This window comes from Cryphonectria parasitica, assembly GCF_011745365.1.
Source record: "Cryphonectria parasitica EP155 unplaced genomic scaffold M406scaffold_5, whole genome shotgun sequence".
In the NCBI taxonomy this organism is placed as follows: domain Eukaryota; kingdom Fungi; phylum Ascomycota; class Sordariomycetes; order Diaporthales; family Cryphonectriaceae; genus Cryphonectria; species Cryphonectria parasitica.
The window spans coordinates 3149686-3171485 of NW_024468913.1; the positions used below are offsets into that span (position 1 = coordinate 3149686).

Consider the following 21800-nt stretch of genomic DNA (forward strand, 5'->3'; position numbering starts at 1 on the left):
CCAAACACGGACCAAGTGCTCATGGGACTGAGCAAAATTCAGTTTGTTGACACGACGTCTCTTCTGTGACCTCTATACGCTATATCATCCTGCGGCAAGATCTCCTGGTCCGCCACCCCTCTTGTCATCGGAGACAGCCCAGCCCTGCGGTATCAAGACGATAAGGCCTGCATGAGCAGACCCGCCCAATGAGAGAGGTCGCCTTGAATACAATTCTCTAAACAGACCACCAATCAGGAGACCCTCTCCTCCACTGAAGAGCATCGACCACCATCCATCCTCGACGCCTTGAAAGCAACACCCTGCTCCTCGGCTCGACCGAACACCGCAGACCTCGACGACGGCTGCAGATCTGCACGCCGAAGTTGTTACTCATCTTGTGCGACGCGCGCGCGCAACGCTGTTGCGTAGAAGGGTAAACCAGCGATTCAAACCTGCCATCTGAACGATATATCAGAGAGAGAAAAAGGAGGGACCACGACTGCGCACCTCAACCGGAAGTTTCGAGCCGATCATGATGGACGCGGCAGCATGGAACGATCAGGATCATGGTATGCCTCATGGCACCGATGATGACATGCACCAATTCCTCGACATGAACGGTATGAGCAATTTTGGGGACGGCCTCCAGTTCGACTTTGATTTCCACTCCCAAGGTGGGGGACCACACATCATACAACGGGAGACAGTCGACACATCCATGTCTGGAACAGAGGCTTCTGTTCTCATGTCGACAGCCATGCACGATCAAATGCCCACCATGACAACTGCGCCTGCTACACTCTCCACGATGGCCTCGAGCATGATGCCGATCCAGCATGCTTCTGGCGATGCTATCTCCGATATCGATGCTCAGATCCGCTTCCTTCAGCAACAGAAGCTGCAACAGCAGCAGAGGCAGATAGAGCAGCAGCATGTGGCCTTCTTTACCCAGCAGCAGAACCACATGGTGCCTCCCACCCCTCAGAGCCTGGAACTACAAGCTGGAAACCGACAGTTCTATGCCCAGCCTGACCAGACGCCTCAGCAACACCAAGACATGTACGAGCGGTTTCAGAGGATGAAGGAACAACAAGATGTCGGTACAACCTTGGGGCAGATACGTTTAAACTCGAACTGGGCGGCTTACTGATGCTTTCTATAGATGTCGTTCACCCCGCTGGTCTCCCCCGCAGTCACTCCCCTAGAGAGCCAGTATGCTATGGATCAGCCGTTCGCAGTGCCCAACGCATACTTCAGCCCCCTCACCTCACCAGCCCTGCATGCTCAGTCTGATCCGATGACCATGTTCGACCGAGTAGCGATTAGTACCACGACGAGCTCCCCGGAAGGGATGGATCTAGAGGGACACGCCGGCTCGACACAGGCACAGCCATCGAACGCCAACGACCTGGCCAAGAAGATGCGAAAAAGTAGTGTGGCTAAGACTAGAGCCAAGGCGAACGTTGGAAAGTCGCCTATCACAAAGCCACAACGGAAGAAGACCGGGTCTACACCGCTCATGAATGCACAAGTCTTGAGCGAGCTAGCTGTATCTGTCGAGCCACAGCCTCGAGCGTCCGCAACCACGCGTCCACGGGAGCCGAGCAGCAATACTTCTAATTCCCCAGCGGCTGCTATCACCGATTCCGATAACAGCTCAGTCTCTCCACCAGAGACATCATCAGAGATGCCGCCCCCGCCCCTGCCGAAGCCTCGGTCCGCCAAGCCGTCCCCCGCGATCCGAGCTCAGAACAGCGCCACACCGACCTTGGGCCCAAGCCTGGCTCCCCGGACCGGGAAACACTCTCCCGCGACACCGGCCTCCCTCATGAAGCTGCCGTCTCCGAGCAATGCTAACAGGCCCGACGGCACCGCAGCGGGGTCTGATCCCCTGGCTGCTGAGAGCATTGAGACCTTCGAGCTTCCAGAATCACTCAGCTCGAACACGTCTCAGAAGCCGACCCTCGCGCCTCTGAACACCAAGGCATCATCCAGCCTGCGGTCTCCAGCCCTCGAGTCGGGCTCAGCGAGGAGCGCGGTATTTCAACCACTACCGTCGCCGGTTTTTGCAAAACCTAGTGCTGCGGCGTCAGCGAGTCAAAGCCCTCAGCTGTTGCCCGGCCCCTCGGCGGCGACGACGCCCAACCCCAGAAAGACCCCTCAGCTCGCCCCACGGGGCAGCAAGAAAAGAGCGAGCATCAGCTCTTCACACGAATCACCAGCGCTGCGGCCCAAGATCTCCCCCAGCATCAAACCATTACTGCCAGGAGGAGCCATGGCTGAGGACACAGCGTCGCGGCTCCTGGCATCTAAATCAAATTACCAGAACATTCTGGAAGGCAACTTGGTGCCTGGCGTATCATATCCCAGCGAGTTGTCCACAAACCTGACTTCAAAACGAACATCACACAAGATCGCGGAGCAAGGACGTCGGAACCGAATCAACTCAGCGCTGCAGGAGATCGCCACGTTGTTGCCAGGAGATGCCTTCTCAGAGGGCAAGGACAGTGGAGCTGAGAGTGGCGATAAAAAGGAGGCCAAGAACGGGAGCACCCCAAGCAGTAAGGCCAGCACTGTTGAGATGGCAATCGAATACATCAAGCAGCTGAAGCAAGAAATTGCGGACGCCACCAAGCGCGCAGAGGAGGCGGAGAAAAAACTACAGGAGAAAGAGGCATCCTCTGCCTTTGCCCCTGCCCCATCCTCCTCCTCCTCTTCGTCGTCGTCATCCTCTTAAGTTATTGTTTTTTTTTCTCTCTCTGGCGTCTATCAGGCCACGTATAGCAACAAGGTAGCTGGATCAGCAGACTTTCAAGTTACAGAGTGTGTCACAGGTTTTCAGACTCTCGACGACGACGTGTTGTTACACATTTTGTCGCTTTATTGCACACACTAAAAGGATTCGGGGGTCTTGAGATAGGAGTACTACCGGATAGGTTGGCTACTTTTTTTGTTGTTTTGCCTCCCCGGTTTTTGTTGGCATTTTCTTGTCCCTTTTGGTCAAGCACATACCATCATCGTTCGATCCGGGGCGGTCCAGATATCCTATCTCGCAGTAGTAAGTACTCATAATTCTAAGTAATTTACAAACTATATATATTATGACATACGTTGCTGCCCTCACACACACTGGGACAGTCACGATGAGAATAAGAGAAAAAGAAAAGTACAGCGTCAACATCCGTTTCCACCATGCACGTCGGCATGGAAGCAAAATGATCGCTCGATTTCCCGAAAAGTCCGAATCCTCCGAGACACCATTTGGCCGCGCTCTCTCGTTCCGTCTCCTCCTGTTCTTGCGTCCTCGGAGCTGAGCTCTCATTCTACGCAACTACATGCTATGTATTAATGTAGTATGCATGTAAGTGCGATGCTTCAGGGGCCTCCCCAAGAGTCCTATCCATACAAACACACCCCTTGATAAACCGAAGATCATGGCGCCCGACCGCAAGTTGCTGACCCGAATCCAGCGGTCAGATGAACTCAGATGCTTCATCTAGCTCTCCCACCAAAGAGCCTGCCATCTACTTGCCGCCCTTTCAATTCAAAACACTAGTAGGTGAGTCAACCCTTGCCCGCACGTCTGGATGTGGACCGAGTGGCGAAGATCACAGGCAATAGACTGGCACGAGCAACGGAGACAGAAGAAGGGGTGCGCCTCGTTTATTTGCGCCTGGCCAAGCAGAGCAGGGCACGTGCAGCATTCCACAGAAGATCGGTGTGGTCGCGAGGCTCGTATTAGTAGATTTGGTAACAACATATTGCATCCTGGCTGGGGAAGAAGCAAAAGTGGTGATACAGGGAAGAGAATAAACACTGTCTCGGCAGCCCCTCTTCTTGTCGTACCCGAGAATGGGTGGAGACCGCAGCTGCGTATATGTTCCAGACGAGACGACACGGCATGCAGCCGGTCACTTTTGGTGTCTTCGCATTGGCTAGATCGTGCCGCCTTCAAGGGGGGGGGGGGCCGAAGTAGTATCTCCCTGCATAAAAGAGGCCATACGTGCTTATTGGCCTTTTTTACCCTCTTTTCTTTTCCCTTTTTCCTTCTTCTTGCTTTTGATGGTGTTACGACAGGTATATGAGGTTGGAGAGAGGGGGAGCGGGGGCATGGAGGGACGTGGGAGTCAGGTATTTGCGTATGCCCCGGACGTGTGCTCGAATTGTTGTGTGACTGGTGACTTTTTTTCTTCTCTCTCTCTCTCTCTCTCTCTCTCCTTTTGTCTCTCTATACTTCCCAGGCGTCTATAAAGTTGGGGTGATTTCCTCTTGTCTGTCGATGAGATGCTCCTCCTCTTCTCTTCTCTTTCCTCATCATCCAGTTGGACCCTTCTCTATACCCTCTCTTTGCCCTCTATTTTCTCTCTCTGATGAGCGTTGTGGCTTTCCTGTTACGTTTCCTTCACATGACAACACTACCATCACATTCACATACCACAGCCTTACCCTTTTGCACTCACACACAGATTCAAAATCATAACACGATACAAAGAGAACACCATGTTTCAGCAAGACCTTGTGATGAGAGCGGCGTACATGGCCAGTCTACAGGACTCGGTCAGCGGTGCACCGCCATCCCCCGGTGAAGCACAACTGCGCAGCATGCAGCGATGGCAAGCGCTCAGCCAACGCGGCTGGGGCGGCTGTGTGCCACCTTTGGACCTCTCATGGAATCACACCGGCTTCCTCAACCCTGACTCTGAACCCCTGGTCCAACAACACGCCGCGGCTCAGAGGTTCGCCCAGGGACGGGTGGTGTTCGATGGGCACGACGCACTCGAGGCCCAGTACAGTCCCCCGGCAGGGCGGCAGGGTCATGAGCACCACAGCGGCGAGAGCGAAGCCACGCGCTCGGCCGAATCTTCCCCCACCGTCACCCCAGCCGCCGAGGTCGCCAGCCCAGACACGATGATGGACGAATATCCCGAGGACCTTCCTGAGGCGGCGCCGAGCCCAAGCCCGTTCGGGAACCACGGCCGCCGTCACAGTCATGGTGGCCGCCATAGCAGTGCGCGCAGCATGCACGACCTGCATCGTTCTCTTCTCAGCCCTTCTCACGGAACCAGCCCATATTCTGGGCGCTTTGGTGCCGGGATCCGACGTGTAAACCACCAGCGCGGCCACTCATATCTCCCGAGCCCTATGCCTTTTATGAGCTCGGACGACGGTGCTCGTGGCGCCCGCATCTATGGTCGCCGCCACCACCATCAACACGGCATGTCCTCGGGCCAGGATCCCTTCAGCTTGGGCGCCATGAACGGCGCGCTGCGCCTTGACCCCGTCAGCGACTGGTTTGACCAGTACCTAGACCGGTATCCTGGGCTCAGGCCTCACATGGAGATGGCCCGGGCAGCCGCCGCCGCCGCTGCTGTGACGCCTGAAGATGAGAATGACAGCAGCAGCAGCGGCAGTGACGTTAGCGGGGCCGAGCACTTCGTGCCACCCTTGGACCTCTTTGAGTTGCCTGACAAGTGGGTCCTGTACATCTCCGTCCCGGGTGCCCTGGACAACAAGATGGGCGTCACGTGGAACGCGCGCTTGTCCGCTGTACAGATTGGTGGCCAGGTTGCCGGCCCCAGGCAAAGCAATACAAACCTCGTCGTCTCGGAGAGGACGACGGGCTCATTCTTGCGGATAGTGAACCTACCGCCCGTATTTGAAGATGATGAACAGGAGAAGGATGATGTGGGAGAGAAAGAGAAGGAGGAGGAGGAGGGGCCCAAACCGGAGGCCGACCCCTGCGGCATCACGTCGATATTTCAGAACGGCATCATGATTGTCACGGTGCTCAAGAAGACTGACGACGAGGCAGAGCGGACTGCGATCTAGGAAAATGTTCATGATAGGTAAGACTTGCCTTTGGGTGGTTCCTGGAGGTTGGTACGACAAGGAAATGTCGAGGTCTCTGGGCTTGAATTTTTTATTATTCTGACAGGTTTTTCAGGACACTTGACGCATGCAACGGTATTGCGATAGTGATTTTTCTTGCCCCTCTTCAGCGCACACGAGAAATGACTTGGTTGGGTTTTCTTTTTCCTCTTCTCAACATACACAGAGATGAGGTTGTTTATCCCCTTAACGCACACGAAGTTATCCTTCTAGACATTGAAAATCGGTGAGTAAGGACACAAAAATAAAATACAAAAAAAGCTGCTCTTGCAGCAAAAAAAGAGACAAACTACCTGTCTCAATGACTACTTTGCATTGTGAAAGTGAATGATGTTCTGTGGGGAGGAGAACATGATGGGAAGGGCAGAGTTGTGCTGGCTGTAGTTGAGATGATGCCAGGTTGAGACGAACCACTAGTACGTATGTACATGGTACAGTAGAACTTGCAAACTTGTGGCTGTGTCTTGCAAGGGCGAGAAATCATGTGGCTGGTGACAGGTTGGCTATGATAAGATGTGGCTGAACCTAGCTAGAGTGAGCTGTCCGGGCAGATTGTGCAGTAGATTGCAGGGGGGGGGGGCCTCTAGAACAGGGTCCACTATAAGTCCACGTTGCCACTGGTAACCGCTTGCGTTCGGGCTCCCTCACCACGCCCACGATCCCCCCACTTGCTTTTCCCTACCAACAGAGAACAAACAATATTTACCAGCTCCACAGTCTTGTGACAGAGACTTTTTGCTTCTTTCCACCTCTCTACAGCTGTGTCAGATTTACTGGTGTTTACCATCATCATCACAACAAGGAGCGACAAAGGGCCAGTCGCCCATTTGATCAACCTCACAGGCTTTGGCCAGTGGTCCACACCAACTACACACCACGCGACAGCTCAGCTCTAGACTGCTTGCGCTAATGCCGTCACCACGTTCCTAAGCCTGTTCCCTTATCCATCCCGCAAGCCCTCATCTGTCTCTCTTCCATCATTCCAAACACCCACCCGTCCTCTCGGCTTCATCGCATTTTGTCAGAAGATCCTACCACCATCACGACTGGTGCATGGCATCAATAGAGCCAACAGCCAACAAAAGCCAAGACTAGGCCACGCGACATACAAACTGTCAAGATGTCGGACACGGAGGTTGATTATCTTCAACCCGACTTCGACCCAACGTCGGTCACGATGCCGCGCCTGCGCTCCATCCTCGTCAGCCACAACATCCCGTACCCTGCGACCGCAAAGAAGGCACAGCTCGTTGAAATCTTCAACGAACACGTCGCTCCACAGGCCAAGAAGATCCTCGACCGACGCGCCAGGGCCAAGAGGTCCAGCATGGGCATCACCAACATCGACAACTCCGAGGGATACTCTGTTGCCAACGACGCCATGCCTCCACCGAGCGCGTCGCGACCTCGAGGAAGACCAAAGAAGAACCTCGGCAGCGCCGCGAGCAGCTTCAAGACCCAGTCCGAGGAGCCCGAGCAGAAGCCTGTCCCGCGCAGCCTGAGCCCGAGGAAACGGTCGTCGCGCTCTGCCAGCCACCAGCTAGGCTACTCCGATACTGACACCGACAGCCACTACGAGGCTCGACGGTCGCCGCGCAAGCCGTCTCGTCGGCTCGAGCTCACACCGCAGCCCCAGGTCAAGATAGAGGAGTCCGACGAGAACGACAACGTCTTCTCCACCGACAACCCCTTCCAGAGTGGTAGCTCCCCCCTGCCTGAAGAGACCCCGTCGAGCCGCAGGAGGACTACTGCCGGCGGCCTTGACTCGCCCGCCAAAAGGCCGACCAGCTCCTACTCTAGGAGACGGACGGGAGAGACGCCCAAGCCCGCCGGGGCAGAGCATACCGCGATCTCTAGATCCATCGAGGTTCCTCTGCGCGACTTCGCCCGATCGCGGACGCCGCAGACGCCCGAACCTGTCATGGAAGCGAGCGAGGAGTTCACACCCGAAGAGCAGCTCGCGCTCGCCCAGGAAGATGCCGCTCGGGCAGACACGGCCGTGGTGCCCCATCGCCAGAACAAGAGAACAGGCAGCCTAGCGACCCCGATCTGGGTCCTCCTCGTCACCGTCCTGGGTGCTTACGGCGCCTGGTATCGACAGGAAAAAGTCGCTGTGGGCTACTGCGGTGTGGGCAGGCCCACCCACGAGGTCATCCCCCGGCACGTCAGCTATCAGGACTACGACTTTGACGTTCCCGAGTGGGCCATCAAGCTGGCAGAGCCGGAGTGCGAGCCCTGCCCACCCCACGCTTATTGCTATGCGGACAACTCGGTGCGTTGCGAGGACGACTATATTCTGAAGCCCCATCCGCTGTCTGCAGGCGGTCTCGTTCCGCTCCCACCCACCTGTGAGCCCGATGGCGAAAAGGTCCGCCGCGTCAAGGCCGTCGCCGACAAGGCTGTGGAGGAGCTCCGGGAGCGCAGGGCCAAGTTCGAGTGTGGGGAGCTGGTCGACGACAAGGGTCGGCAGCCAGAGAGCCCCGCCATTGCGGTGGAGGAACTGAAGGAGACGGTCAGCGAGCAGAGGAGCAAGAAGCTCAGCAAGAAGGAGTTTGACGACCTGTGGAGCGCCGCTCTGGGCGAGATTGAGACGAGGGATGAGATCCAAGTGGAAGAAAGGGGCGAGCTAGAATCACAGCCGTAAGTTTTACTCCTCCCTTCTTCGTTCCCCTCTTTGTTATGTCCCTTCCCATCATCGCCTTCGCCACCTACTGGACAGGTCCACCACCCCTCTGATTTGAGCACCCGCCTCTTGTCTTGTTTGCGGAAGTCCGAGAAACAATTTTCATTAGAAGACGACAGTATTAACTTATGGGTCCAACTAACCAGACCTGTGTTCGATCCAGAAACGATTCCGGTTCCGGAGGCGTTTCAACCACGTACCTGGCGTCCACCTCTCTCGCTCGCATTCCGCTCGCGTGCGGCGTCCGCCGCTCCGTCCGCCTCGGCCTGGAACGACATAAACTTAGCATTGTTTCAGTAGTCATATCGCTGCTGACGGCCATGTACGGGCGCTCGCGCTACCTCTCGAGCCGGGCCATCTCGGCCCAGATCCCAGCCCTTGTTGAGCTCGTGCTGGGACGTCTGGCGGCACAGAAGGAGCTGGCCTACGAGGAAGGCGGCGAGGATGATCCCTTTCTCTTCCTGCCGAACATGAGGGATGATGTTCTGCGGTCAGTGCACAGCCTCGCTGAGCGGGAGCGGATCTGGCAGCGGGTCAGGGCCGTGGTCGAGCAGAACACCAACGTGCGGACGGGACAGCGCGAGGGGAATAATGGCGAGGTCGGTCGCGCCTGGGAATGGATCGGGCCCAGCGGGGCGGGCGAGAGCAGCGCCCGTCGCAGGCGTACTGGGCGGGTCTCGTGGGCAGGCGCAGGTGTGAGTGACCAACAAGGTGTTGTCGATAACACGAATATCCACAAACAGTGGGAGGAGCCCGGCTCCAGGCCGGTGTATTAATTGAGTTGGACTTGTGTCTGAGGACAGGCGTTTAGGCCGGGAAGGTTGGATGTTGTGATTTTGTTTCCCTCATCCTTGTGTGCACCATTCGAGTGCACACATTCTTTATTTATATAACGTCCATTCCATCTCTGCTTGTACTTATGGAGGGGAGGGGAGGGCGGTTGGCTTGTGGTTGTCTCGCAACTTCGATACCAATTCAGAGTTTATAAATAACATGAGAGCGAATCAGGACATATTTGGCACTTTCTTTAACTTGTGTCGCGCATATACTCTTTTCAAGAACCCGCGAGGTTAGTTGCAACATTGTCTCAGGTTGATGATCGGAATCCGACGAAGCAGGAGAAAGAGTAGATAGACGTTTAGTTCCAAACAATATAAGTAGTAATTATTCACAGCCCACACCACCTCGTACTTATTGATATCAGCTCGACCTACCTTTCTTGCTCTGAAGCGCAGAATAGAATGAAATTCAAGATATACGTGCCCAAACGCCCCTATAAGCCCCTCCACACACACTCTGATGCAAACTTGGCAACACTATGCCCAAATCCTCGAACAAGCACTCCAAGGGTATCTATCCTACAATCTAGACTCATATATAGATATATGTAGATCCATTACCTAGCACAGTCTTAAATATATTTCAACCGCCTCGTAACCACAGCAGCGACGCCCGCAGCCCCGGCCCCGATAAAAAGACAAACAGCAATAGCATTCGGCCCCTCTGCAGAATGCAGCTCCGCCGGGTCGGCATCGGCGGCCAGCTCGGGGCTCTTGCCGGGCTCGAGCACGGCGAAGACGACGGTGGAGATGAAGGTGCCGATGAACTGCGGGATGGTCTGGTAGATGTTCAGGATGCCAAAGTAGATGCCCGAGAGCTCGCCTGTGGTGCCGCTGGCTATGCTGTGGGGGCTGTCGTCTGGGCCGTGCTCGACGAAGAGGAGGTGGTTGTGGTGGTGGTCGGCTCGGCTGGGGGGTGAGGTGGTGGAGGTGGTGGTGGTGGTGTTGGCGATGCCTCCGCTGAGCTCGATGGCGTCGGGAGCGTCGGAGAGGCGGCGGTACGAGGCTGGGTCGCTGGAGATTTTGTTGACTTCGATTCCCATCATGGCCACTGGGGCCCAGGAAACAATGCTCCATGCTGTGGGTGGTGTTTTTGTCAGTCAAGCTTCTTTTCCCGAGATATACGTTCATAAAATAAAGAATAAATAAATAAATAAAAAAGAGGAAGAAGAAGCAAAGAAATAGGGAGAAAAAAAAAGATCAGCAACAACTCACGTATCCCGCAAAAGACAACCAGGGCAGTGGCAAAGCGAAAGCTCGTGGCAAAGGGCGCAAAGAACATGGCGCTGGCAAACAGCACATGGCCGGCGACCCAGATGCTGAGCAGGTCGGGCTTGTGCTTGCTGAAGCCCTCGACCAGGTGGGCGATGCTCTGCGGGGGCCGCCTGGTGAACCTCTCGTCCTCCGGGGCGCGCACAAACAGCGGGAGCAGCCAGGCGCCCGTGAAGGTCATGAACGAGTAGATGGTCAGCGTGTAGCTGCCGATGCGGCCCATGTCGCCCAGGGCGTCGGACGACATCTTGTTCGCGTCGGCCGCCGCGTCGTAGCGGAAGTATGTCTCGCCCACCCACGTGCTCCCGTAGACGTTGAAAGGGAACCAGCCGATCCAGCCCCAGAAGACGGCCCAGCAGATGCCCTGGATGCGCGGCGGCAGGTCCAAAAAGGTCGACCAGATCTGTCGCAGCACCTTGAAGCGGCCGCCGCCGTCGCCGCCGCTGCCGTGCGGGTGGAGGTGGTCACGCCGTGCGGGGCTGATGAGAACACGCTCCGTCACGGCCCAGCACGTCACGAACGAGGTGAAGAGGATGCCCAGGGCGGCGATGAGCGTCAGCTGCTGGAACTGCGTCGCGCCGAGCGATGTACCCAGGGTGCCGGGCAGGTCCACGGCGCCCATGCCGTAGCCTACAATGTGGCCCAGCGAGCCCATCCTGCCCGCCCACGCCGCGCCTGTCTGCTGCTTTGCGATGGGCAGCGTGTCCACGAGGAGACTTCTCGAGCAGGACATGACTGCGACGAAGGAGGAGAGAAAGGTTAGTGCTATCAGAAAAGACATGGAATAGAAAGAAGAAGAAGACAATAGAAACCCGAGATGGTAGCAACTCACCTGCGTTGATGGCAAAGTCCGTCACATACAGTGCCGACACGGCAACAAAGATGATGAGCATCTTGGCCAGGTCAGTGTCGGTCGGCATCACCAACGAGACAAGCTGCCTCGTCCAGCCAAGCGTAATCAGCCCTCCCGCGACAATGATGGACCCAACGACGATATACGGTCTCCTCCGCCCCCATCTCGACCGCGTCGAGTCTGCCAGCGCCCCTACAATAGGCTGGGTGATGAGCCCAGACAGCGGGCCCGCGATCCACACCAGCGAGGTCTGGCTCTTGGTCAGGCCCAGGTTGAGGAGATAGGGCGTGCAATATGTCATCTCGACGCCCCAGGTGAATGTGATGCCAAAGTGCACCGCACACAGAAGCATCATCCGCACCCCTTTTGCCATGATGGTCAGAAACGGAAGACAAATCTTGTTGTGTGGGCCATCTAAAAACTGCCCTTTCAACCAAGACGAAAAAAAAGAGGGGCACTCACACTCGGTCCGCCCTTTGATCTCGGGTTGCCCCGACCATGATGATACCATCGCGCGTATCTCCTCCTCTTCCTCTTCCTCCTTGCAGAGGTCAGGTCCCTCGTCTCTGTCGCACCCCTCGTCGTCCTCTGTATCACAACAACTGGCGCTCTCTGTCGCCCCCTCCTCCCGTGTACTCGCGCTGTCGCAGCTGCGCTCCCAGTGGTCGCCGTACCGCTTGTAGAGTTCACTAGTGTAGTTGTTGTGATTCTCGGTGTGGAAGGGTAGTTTCCACAGGCTAGTCTGTCTCGCTACTGAGGCTTCGCCGTCGAGAAAGGAGAAGGCCTTGGTTGGCCGTGGGGAGGTCTTGAGTTTGCACGGCTTTTGGTCTGTAGTAGCACTGGCATCACTGTCAATTGGTGTCGCCGTCGAGGAGAGGGGCGCCCAGCAGAAATTGGATCTACCCGGCTTGGGCATTGGGAAACGTGTGTCTGGCTTGTCTGGCTCAAGCAGGAAAAAGGAACAACGCTGCCAGTGCAGGGTAAGGAGGCTTGGGGAGTATGTAGCGTATGAAGGAAAGAGGTTCGAGGTGGAACAGGCTGGTCGCGTCGCGATCTTACTTACAGTAATACACTTTCTATTGTAGCCAGTGGTGTTTCTTTTGAGAAATGGTCACTACAAAGGCTTCCCAAGGGAGGAGTACAGAAGGAGGGGGGGAGGGAATGAGTGTCGGGATTCACAGGTATTCGAGTGAGACCTGGAAAGTTCAGAGTAAAAAAGTAAAGAACGTGGAGGACGTGTCAAGAAGGGGTTGAGGAATGAGGAGAGCTTAGAGTCGCAAGGGAGAGAATTACGTACGTCTCCGACGCCAGCGATTAGGGGACCCCACGCCCCTAAATTTAGCGAGCTGTCAGCCAGGTTCCCACGCTAGAACACGGCCCGCTGATTCGGCTCCCAGGGCTCTGGAACATGTGGGGACCGAGAAAGGCTGAACCCTGTACCGGTTATGGATGAGATGGGAAATGTAGTATATTCATCCCGATGCTTCCTTCAGACATTTGCCACTTTCTAGTTGAAGGAGTGATAGAGAGAAAGAAAAAACCCAAAAAGAAGAAGAAAATTGAATAACTGTAGTGGAGATATGGGCTCCATGCCAAGAACTTAAATGACTGATTCAGAAAGCAATCATGATCTGGAACCCCATCAGCACCTCCTGTTAAGCATTAAAATAGGTGCTTCTGAGCCCTGGTAGGAAAACGCTCAGGCGCACCTCACATGTTTCTTTTCTTCCTGATTTGGTGGTTTTATTCTTTTAGTCTTGCCTCGTAGCCCACCCAATTCAAAATAGAAGGTCTAAGTCACAAATGAATTCATTCCAAAGGTGAATCCAGCTCATGTGCATAACTCATGCTCCAAAAAGAGATGGGACTTGAATCTGATTCCCCAAATCTATAGATTGCCAAAAGAGAAATTACCATGCCACAAGTCAAAGAAATGGAGGACTGCAAAATGGTTACCTTTGCCTCTTACTCCATAGAAGCATGTTCCATGCCCAAATCACCCTCCATGACAGCCTTGTTGATTTGTTCACGCCACTCAGACAGCTCTTGCATGCCCTTGCAGACGCAGTCCTGAGCATCATGCAGCATGTTGAGACGCTCCTGGAGCACATCAATAGAGGATGCAGCCTGTCTCAACTCAAGTCCCTCGGAGCTGAGGAGCTTATACTCTGGGTCTTCCGCACCCCGGGTCCTTATGGAGAGCTCTTCGACGATCCCAATGATGTTATCACGCTTCCTATCTCGGACCAACACATTCTGGTCGAGCTGAGATTTCAATGAGACATTTCCTTGGTCAATGTGCACAACAAGATCATGGAAGATGCGGTATCCCTGGTGAATATTTCCAATGAGTCTCTTTGCGTTGGCGGCTCTGCTCCTGATCCGGTCTTCAGTCATCGTGACGGTCTGCGCCGAATTCTGAATCTGTTCGGAAGAGCTGCCCCCATCTGGAGGCCTGGACTCCAGTGCTTGACCTTGGCGGATCGTCTTCTCTATAGTCTCCGCCCTATAGTGCTGAAAACGAAGCTGTAAGGACGGATCTCTCCGCAGAAAGGAAACGAGGATCACATGGCGCCAGAATACCCAGTCCACAGCTTCAGGCAGTGGCGGTGAAGGTTGAAGGCTGCCGACGATGCACATGGCAGCCAGACAGATGGCTGGTCTGTTGTTGCTCCTTACGAGCTGGTCAGGACATACACAGTGCTGGTGATGCCACGCGTCGGGATCTGGATCGCGGTCTGGAAGCATGAAGCTTATCAGACGAGCTACTCGCATGGTGCGGTCAGACTTGTCGCTGGCCTGACCTTCGCTCCATCTGGCTGGATCATAGTATTGTATTGTCCCATACTTGTCGTGGTCGCCCACGTATTCGAGAGGCTTGAGCCGTATGACGACCAAGACACAATGACCATCATCCAGCCTCAAAGGTACCAGGAGCGTGCCTCTCTCCTCAGAGTGCCGGGAAACTTGCTGCAGCAACGCTGGGTTGTCATACGTTTTCGAGTCGTCCACAACTATGAACTTTTCTGACCGTACCACTTCTATCTGCTTCAAGATGGAGAGGGTGGTTTCGTCGTCCCAATGTTGCGCTTGCTCGAGGAGATGATCCCGAGACTCGGATTTGTCCATACGCTTGGAACTGCCATCGCTAAACCTATTGGGCTCGCTCGGGCTCTCCTTTATAGGTCGCTTCCTCGATACCGAGCTGGAGCTGCGGGCATGCGTGGTGGAGGGGCTGATGTTGCGTAAAGTCCCTTGCTTGCATTGCCACGGCGCAGCGGCGGGTGACGTCGCATGAACCGCTGTGCTCCATCTTTCACTGAAGTCTGTAAGTTCTGAGAACCCCTCAGATGGCAAGGGACCGGACGAGTATGGCTCTCGCTCTTTTGTCCAGGCGGCACTCGGATCTGGGTTTGACAAAATGACATGCCTGTCATCCTGAAGAGTAGAGCTGCTTCCAACGGCTTTTTCTTCAAAATACCCAGCATCCTCAGTCGATGGAAGTGCAATATCTCGCTGTTGTAGTCTCTGGATAAACGGGCTGCCACGCAGCGGAGGCAGTTGCATCTTCTCCTTCCTCATTTGCGCCTGGTAAGGGTTTTTGATGAGCTCTGCGTGTGGAACAGGAGTTCTCATGTCCTGATCCTGTCCCTGATCTTGCCTACGTCTATTTTGAGCGTGGTCTCTTCCCTCTTCTTGAGAGAACTTTTGTGTCTGAGGAGTTTGTTCCACCTTGGAGTCATCCTGCTGAGGGTGCCTCTCGAACTCAGGATTCGCGGGCCCCAGAGCAGAGATCTCATCAGATGCGAAGAGGATAGGTTTAGGCTCCGCACATGGAATGGATGTAGTGTCTATTGGAACACCTCTCTTAGTGGCACTGTATCTCAGCATGCGCTTGTAAGCGTCGGCAAGCCCCGATTTACCCCGCGAATTGGCTGTAAAAATGTACATGCGCTTTCGAAGAATTTTGAGGCGGTGATCAGAAAACAATGTCGGGCCAAAGATAAGGAGCAGATGCCAGATAGATGTGCCCTATGACAAGTTGCATCAGTCATCCCCTTCGAGTATGGATTATACACCTCTATGAGACATGTCGAAGTGATCACGACTTGGGATAGGATAGCAGTCACTACATACCGACTGTACCGCAGTATGCTTCAGCATAGGAAAATGATTGAATGACGCAAGTTCATCGGCGAACTCGATGCGAAGGATTCGACCCAAGACGTCCTCACCAATGTTCTCAGCAGCCCAAAATTGAAACGGTTCAAAGGGTGCCAGAGCCGCGGTCTGTGGAAATATGATGGCCTTGAATGTGTTGCTAAAGCACTGTCGAAGACGTTTCCATGCTGCTTGTACAACGGCATCTGTTGCGGCTAGGTCTTGCAAAGCAGTGCGGAAAATCTGCACGTCCTTGCTCCATCCTTGCTCCGACTGCTGATGCGCAGCGTTTTGTTCATTTTGTTTCTTTGATCTCGAGGTAGTTGCCTTGCTACGAGGAGGCTCTTGGGGCGGGTCTCTTGCAGCCTTCAACGCCTGCTGTTTGGTCCGTGCCATACTGTGATACTTGTTGCTTGCTCACTCGGTGAATCGTGTCGAATCAGACGGTACGATCAGACTGCAAGAAGTGCGTCTGTGAAGACTTGGTGCCCAAGATTCAATCTCGTGTTCGAAATTGGAAAAGCCTGGGGTGCCAGATGGAACTTCCAAGTATGTCAATTCGATGTGGTGCAGTGAAGACCAGCTGATGAAACCGACTGTTGCTCAGAAGCGCAAACGGCAGAGAAATGGTGATTTCAGAATGCGAACAAGTTGCTACTTAGTGATTGTGTCTTGAATAGACTGGCCGTGCGTCCTGGTCTGCATGTGAGAGAGTCAATCGGCAAGCACAAGCACAAGCGGCTGCTCATGTGGGAAGGAGTTGCAAAAGTTGGAGAGAAAGAAAAGAAACACTAAAAGGAATGGGACAGACCACTGACGAGGATGTTCCACCAAGGCCCACTGGCCGTATGAGAAACAAGCACACTCACTTATCTCTTGGGGTTTGCTGTGGAAATCAACTGAGGATGGCTGGCTGCCGAATTAGGCAAGGTGGTTGGGATTGAAGTGATTTTTTGGTCGAGGTTGACAAGAAGGTTGGGGTCCGGAGGAGATTATGGAAAGGATATGAGTGGTGGTAAAGTCTTCGCACAAGAAGATGATACCAGTGGAATAAGTAAGAGGAACAGGACCAGCCGAAATCAGAGGAGAGGAAGGAGTTTCACAAAGAAGACAAAATTTGAGACCAACAGAGTGAGGAAAAGACCCTGTGAGTGAGTTCATGAATGTGCTATTTTCTGAACCCAGAAGAGAAAAACGCGTTTCTCTCAGCTCCTTCACGCATGCTCCCAGTACATCCCTCTGATCTGTCACCTATGAGCATGGGGCATAGGTACTTGATTTCCTGCTTCAAGCCAGTCTTCACAAGGGCTCTCTCATAAGGGGTACAGTGCAGTGGGTGTTTATCACGGATGGAATCCTGGCAGAAGAGCGCATCCCTGACTGACAGTGCTACTGCTGTATATGCTGCTCTAGGACATTTGGGAAGAGATATCCAATGTTCGCAAAGAGCGGCAAAACATCTTGCATTCAACCATACAGGAGTACTCTGAGGCAAGTGCCAGCTTGAGTCTAGACAGACCTAGAAGCTTCAGAGCGGTAGTGCACCTGCAAAGACGCCTGTGAACCTGGAAGGGGAGCAAGCACACATATGGGAAGGCAGGTCAGCAGTCTGAAAACTGAGCAGACCCATATATATTTTCGGGAGTGAAGAAAGAGGGGAAGAAAGAAGAAGAGAAGAGGGGGGATGAGTGGTATGGCCTCATGTTGAAAGCAAGTTCGGGTCATTCAAAATGGCTGCATGCTGAGGTAGAGGAGGATCTCCAAAGCAGAACACACATCATCTGGCAAAGGGTCAGCTGAAAACCTGAAAGATGAAGCCTAATCCTTTGTAATGTGATAATCCAGGGTTTTACGTAGCAGTTGAATCTGGTAACTGAGAGTATTTCTGTCACTCGCCAGTTCGGGAGCCCTTGCAGTCGTGTTGTCAAGGTCATCTCGTCAGAAGAAGAAGACGAACATACCATGGTACAACACATGATTGAGTAGGTACCTAAGTACTGTGTAGTCAACCTGCAGGTCTTTGATTAGCTAATATGGTGGTGGGGGTAGAAGGTACCTGACTAGGCCAAACACTGACTAGTGACCCCGCCATGCCAGGGAGGGCCGGAAGCTCCGACACAGGAGCTTTCGTCACCGATGAAGAAATCAGATTCAAACAGTCATAATTCCGCTTTCGAGGACAGAATAAGGATAGCTGGGTCGAGATATAGGGACCTCTTGGAGCCTCCCTCGATACAACAACAGTATTTACACATATCAACCTCAGTCTAGGTAAGGAACAGGATCCTCACATAATTCGGAACAGGTTTTGCACCCTTTTTCATTCACCCCACTACCCCTCTATCCAATATTGGCTGAGGCTATTCCCAGTTTGACTCAACTGGCCCTCCACAACATTCTGCCCAAAACTTGATCATTGGGTGCAGGTTCAAGCTAATTGATGTTGTGCAGGTGTTGGCTGTCTTTTTAAATCCTGTCACTGCATCCATTCGATATACATAAAGTCAAGAATTCTCGCAAGCCATGGATCTGGTGAACCAGTAAGTTGTCCCGGCTCCAACACCACCATTTTCTCTGAAGCAGATTCCACTCTCCATCTCCTTCTCTCTCTATCTTCCTCATAGGCAAAGAAGGCTATGCACAATCCGCTGACACCTGCGCTAAGCCTAGAAGGACGGCTGCTCTTCGCCGTGCCCAAGAGTAAGCCTACGCTCCAAAACCTACGCCCTCCTACCCAAGTCCCGAAAGGCACCACTAACCAGTACACCCACCAGAGGGCCGTCTGCAGCAAGCCACCCTCAACCTCCTCGAGGGCGCCGACATACAATTCCGCCGCGAGAACCGCCTCGACATCGCGCTCGTCAAGAACCTCCCCATCGCGCTGGTCTTCCTCCCCGCCGCCGACATCCCGACGTTCGTGGGCGAGGGCCAGGTTGACCTGGGCATCACCGGCTACGACCAGGTCCAGGAGTACGAGGCCGGTGTCAGGAGTACGGCCCGGGCGCGGCGCATGTCCGGCGATGTCACTCCTGCGGACGGCAAGCCCAGGGGCTGCGAGACGGTCATGGACCTGGGCTTCGGGGCGTGCAAGCTCCAGGTGCAGGTCCCCGTGAAGGGCACATACACCAGCGGCCAGCACCTGATAGGGAAGAACATCGGCACCAGCTTCGTCCACCTGGCCGAGGAATACTTTGCCAGGCTGGAGTTGGAGCAGGACGGCGCCACGGCTGACGCAGAGGGCTGGACTCCGGATCGGAAACTGCGGACCAAGATCGTGGAGCTGAGCGGCAGTGTCGAGGCGGCATGCGCCCTGGGCGTTGCAGATGGTATTGTTGACCTCGTCGGTACGTGAACTCTACAAACCCTCCCCTCTTGTACATGTTATCAAAGTCCAAGAAAAATGATGTCCGTTGTGCTGACTTGGCCCTTCACAGAATCTGGCGAGACTATGAAGGCTGCAGGCCTTGAAGCCATCGATACCGTAGTGGAATCCTCCTCGATCCTGATCAAGTCGAAGGCCCCGACACACCCAGACATGGTCGAACTTATCGCATCCCGCATCCGTGGCGTCATCACAGCGCAGAGATATGTTCTCTGCCAGTACAACGTGCCAAGAAGCCACCTCAAGGAGGCAACTTCCATTACACCCGGCAAGCGGGCGCCCACAGTGACGCCGCTCGAGGAAGAAGGCTGGGTCGCTGTCAGCTCCATGGTGGAGAAGAAGAAGATCGCACCAGCTATGGACGAGCTTGTCAAGGTCGGGGCAACGGACATTCTGGTGCTGGATATCCACAACTCTCGTGCAGGCTAAAGAGTCTGAATAATTATGTCGTTCAAGAGAACACAAAAAAAGAAAAGGAAGGCAAGAAAAAGGGATGTAAGACCGATACGATGCTGGAGGCTTTAGAGGAGTCTGGGAATAGAAAGTGGTCGCTATGCACTTTGTTATTACTCCATTTTTGGTTCGGAGCCGGGCGGATTAAAACATAAAAACAAAGTTATCTGGGAAGCAAATGATGAAATAGACCTGTCAAGAACAACCTGAGTGGGGACGTTCTTTGCAACAGCACGTTGTCAATTGTGCAATGTGGTAGATTTGTTTTATGGTATTTTGGGGTATCCTTTTTAGAAGCAGCAACGAGCGCATCGTCCTGTCTCCTTACAGATCAAAAAGCTCCTTGAGCAGCTTCATGGTCTCTTCTGGGCCGTTGACGGTATGTCCCTCGGTACGAGGATCACTGTAGATCTCATAGTCGTTGCCGCCCTTGAACGTCTTGTCGCCAAAGAAGTGCACGGTGGTGTACGCGACGCCGCCGGGCTTCTTGGCCTCGTTCTCGAGGTGCTGCAGGCAGTAGGTCTTGTCCCAGCCCGTGGGGAAGACGTCGAAGGAGATCTGGCCGCCGATGGAGAAGGTCAAGCCCAGGTGGCCGAAGCGCTCGCGCAGCTTCTCGACGAACTTCTGGCGCACCTTGTGCTCCTTGTCGTAGGCCTCGTAGTCGTTACGCTCCTGCACAGAGGCGTTGCGGCCCACAGGGCTCACATTGATCATGCCGTTGCGGAATTCGACAAACGTGCCCCGCTTCACGGGGATGTCCAGGTCCGCCACGTAGTGCAGACAGAAGTTGACGAGCTCCTTGTACTGGTCCTCGCCGATCCACTTGATGAAGCTATTGGAAGGGAGAGCCTGGCCGTTCTCTGTGTGTGTAGGTTTCCCACATCCCAAGTGTCAGCAATGAACAACGCGCAAGGAAGGCAGAAACAGAAGGCAAAAGAGAACCTGAGTTTGAGAGCCTCGTCTGAACCACATCAAGGCAGGCTCATCATCTCGAAAGGTCGCCTTGGAAGAATTTAGTGGGGATACCAACATACTATATGCTGTCAGGCCATTCTCGGCAAAGCAGAAGTCGAACAGTGTCTTGACATCGATATCCGCAGTGCCCAGCTGTTCCTGCTGCTTGACCAGATCACTGCCACCCACAAAGCCGATGGCGACCTTTTGACGCAGGCGCGAGAGGATGTTGAGCATCTCAGATGAGACAGTCTACATACATTAGAGATCAATCTTTGAGCCATGTATAGATATATGAATTGCAGTGTGGTGATGGTGGTAGAAGAGGGTCTCCAAGGGATCAATCAGACTTACCAACCGTGCAGGCGTAAGGGTGCCATCGACGTCAAAGAGACAGATAGTGTTCTTGATGGGGCGTTCTCCTAGAGGAGGGTATGAGGGAGCCATGTTGCTTTCTGTCTCTGGTCAATGGGCAAAAAAACAAGAATAAAAGAAGGGAGTAGAGGTGGGTGGTGGTGACGTTGGGAGAGCTTCAGGACAACACACACAGAAAGTTGCCCGTCGAGGGGCACCAAAGCTCACTGAGACAGACCCCTGGAAGCTTGCAGTTCAGGTAGGGCCTACAGGTTGACCCCGCGGCAGGGACCCACTATAGCTTAGTTAGGTCTTCACAAGCCAGGGGTTCAGATGAATCTGTAAATCGAGACTCTTCCCGAGGGAGGAAAAAAACCCCCAAAAACCACCGCCACGGACCAACCAGGCAATCAGCGTATCAGATCCTTGCCTCGCACAAAGCTCCATCACATCTCATTTTTCATGCAAGATCGACTTCACTAATTGAACAACTGCTGGAGCAGAGGATTGGATATGTCCTAGGAGCAGGTAATCTCTCTTGAACCTCTAAAGGAGGATTATATGTATCTGCCTTCGTCCCTCGTCAAAAATCACCATCCATCTCTCTTTGATTTCTTTTCCACCTGGAAATGTTAGACTTCTTTCTATTCATTATAAAGTGTTGATCGCAGGTCCATCTAACACATTCCTCCCCGACCCAGCTGCTGAACCATTGTCACACCTCGATAGCTACTCAGAGACCCAGTCACAAGGCAGCCGGTGTTCCAAAGGCCATGCTACACACAAGACTCAGATCTTGTCTCTGATACTCCGAGTACAGCATGCGTAAAAGAAAAATCGACCTTATATGTACAATCTTCCTGGTGGAGACCTAGACAGGGTGTCACACTCTCGACTAGACAGCTGTTATCATACCCAGAGTGTTTTGTCTTGGGTTGATGTTCCAAAGGCTCACTGCAGGCTCAACAGTGCTGCTGT

The 21800-nt window shown here is 54.0% G+C and overlaps 7 protein-coding genes across 7 annotated transcripts; 4 read left to right on the plus strand and 3 right to left on the minus strand.

Moving 5' to 3' along the window:
- Positions 1–2257: 2257 nt before the first annotated feature.
- Positions 2258–3156, plus strand: M406DRAFT_356736 (uncharacterized protein; the record flags this gene model as incomplete). The annotated part of the gene is made up of 2 exons (XM_040923514.1): positions 2258–2329; positions 2486–3156. The coding sequence occupies 2 exons, from the start codon at positions 2258–2260 to the stop codon at positions 2717–2719; spliced, it is 306 nt and encodes a 101-aa protein (XP_040775890.1). The 3' UTR covers positions 2720–3156.
- A 1326-nt stretch (positions 3157–4482) lies between these two features.
- On the plus strand, positions 4483–5811 carry M406DRAFT_70560 (uncharacterized protein; the record flags this gene model as incomplete). Its single annotated transcript, XM_040925357.1, has 1 exon — positions 4483–5811. The coding sequence occupies one exon, from the start codon at positions 4483–4485 to the stop codon at positions 5809–5811; it is 1329 nt and encodes a 442-aa protein (XP_040775891.1).
- Positions 5812–6532: 721 nt separating this feature from the next.
- M406DRAFT_292167 (uncharacterized protein) lies at positions 6533–9599 on the plus strand. The gene is made up of 2 exons (XM_040919018.1): positions 6533–8511; positions 8718–9599. Exons 1-2 carry the CDS (start codon positions 6992–6994, stop codon positions 9328–9330), a joined length of 2133 nt encoding a protein of 710 aa, XP_040775892.1. The 5' UTR covers positions 6533–6991; the 3' UTR covers positions 9331–9599.
- A 366-nt stretch (positions 9600–9965) lies between these two features.
- M406DRAFT_260464 (MFS general substrate transporter) lies at positions 9966–12029 on the minus strand (the record flags this gene model as incomplete). Its single annotated transcript, XM_040917367.1, has 4 exons — positions 9966–10471; positions 10609–11430; positions 11498–11881; positions 11981–12029. 4 exons carry the CDS (start codon positions 12027–12029, stop codon positions 9966–9968), a joined length of 1761 nt encoding a protein of 586 aa, XP_040775893.1.
- Positions 12030–13483: 1454 nt separating this feature from the next.
- On the minus strand, positions 13484–16075 carry M406DRAFT_331248 (uncharacterized protein; the record flags this gene model as incomplete). The annotated part of the gene is made up of 2 exons (XM_040920609.1): positions 13484–15550; positions 15656–16075. 2 exons carry the CDS (start codon positions 16073–16075, stop codon positions 13484–13486), a joined length of 2487 nt encoding a protein of 828 aa, XP_040775894.1.
- A 2240-nt stretch (positions 16076–18315) lies between these two features.
- Positions 18316–19490, plus strand: M406DRAFT_260657 (HisG-domain-containing protein; the record flags this gene model as incomplete). Its single annotated transcript, XM_040917384.1, has 3 exons — positions 18316–18379; positions 18454–19023; positions 19114–19490. 3 exons carry the CDS (start codon positions 18316–18318, stop codon positions 19488–19490), a joined length of 1011 nt encoding a protein of 336 aa, XP_040775895.1.
- Positions 19491–19838: 348 nt separating this feature from the next.
- Positions 19839–20915, minus strand: M406DRAFT_259283 (eukaryotic phosphomannomutase; the record flags this gene model as incomplete). The annotated part of the gene is made up of 3 exons (XM_040917287.1): positions 19839–20374; positions 20549–20720; positions 20823–20915. 3 exons carry the CDS (start codon positions 20913–20915, stop codon positions 19839–19841), a joined length of 801 nt encoding a protein of 266 aa, XP_040775896.1.
- Positions 20916–21800: the final 885 nt, after the last annotated feature.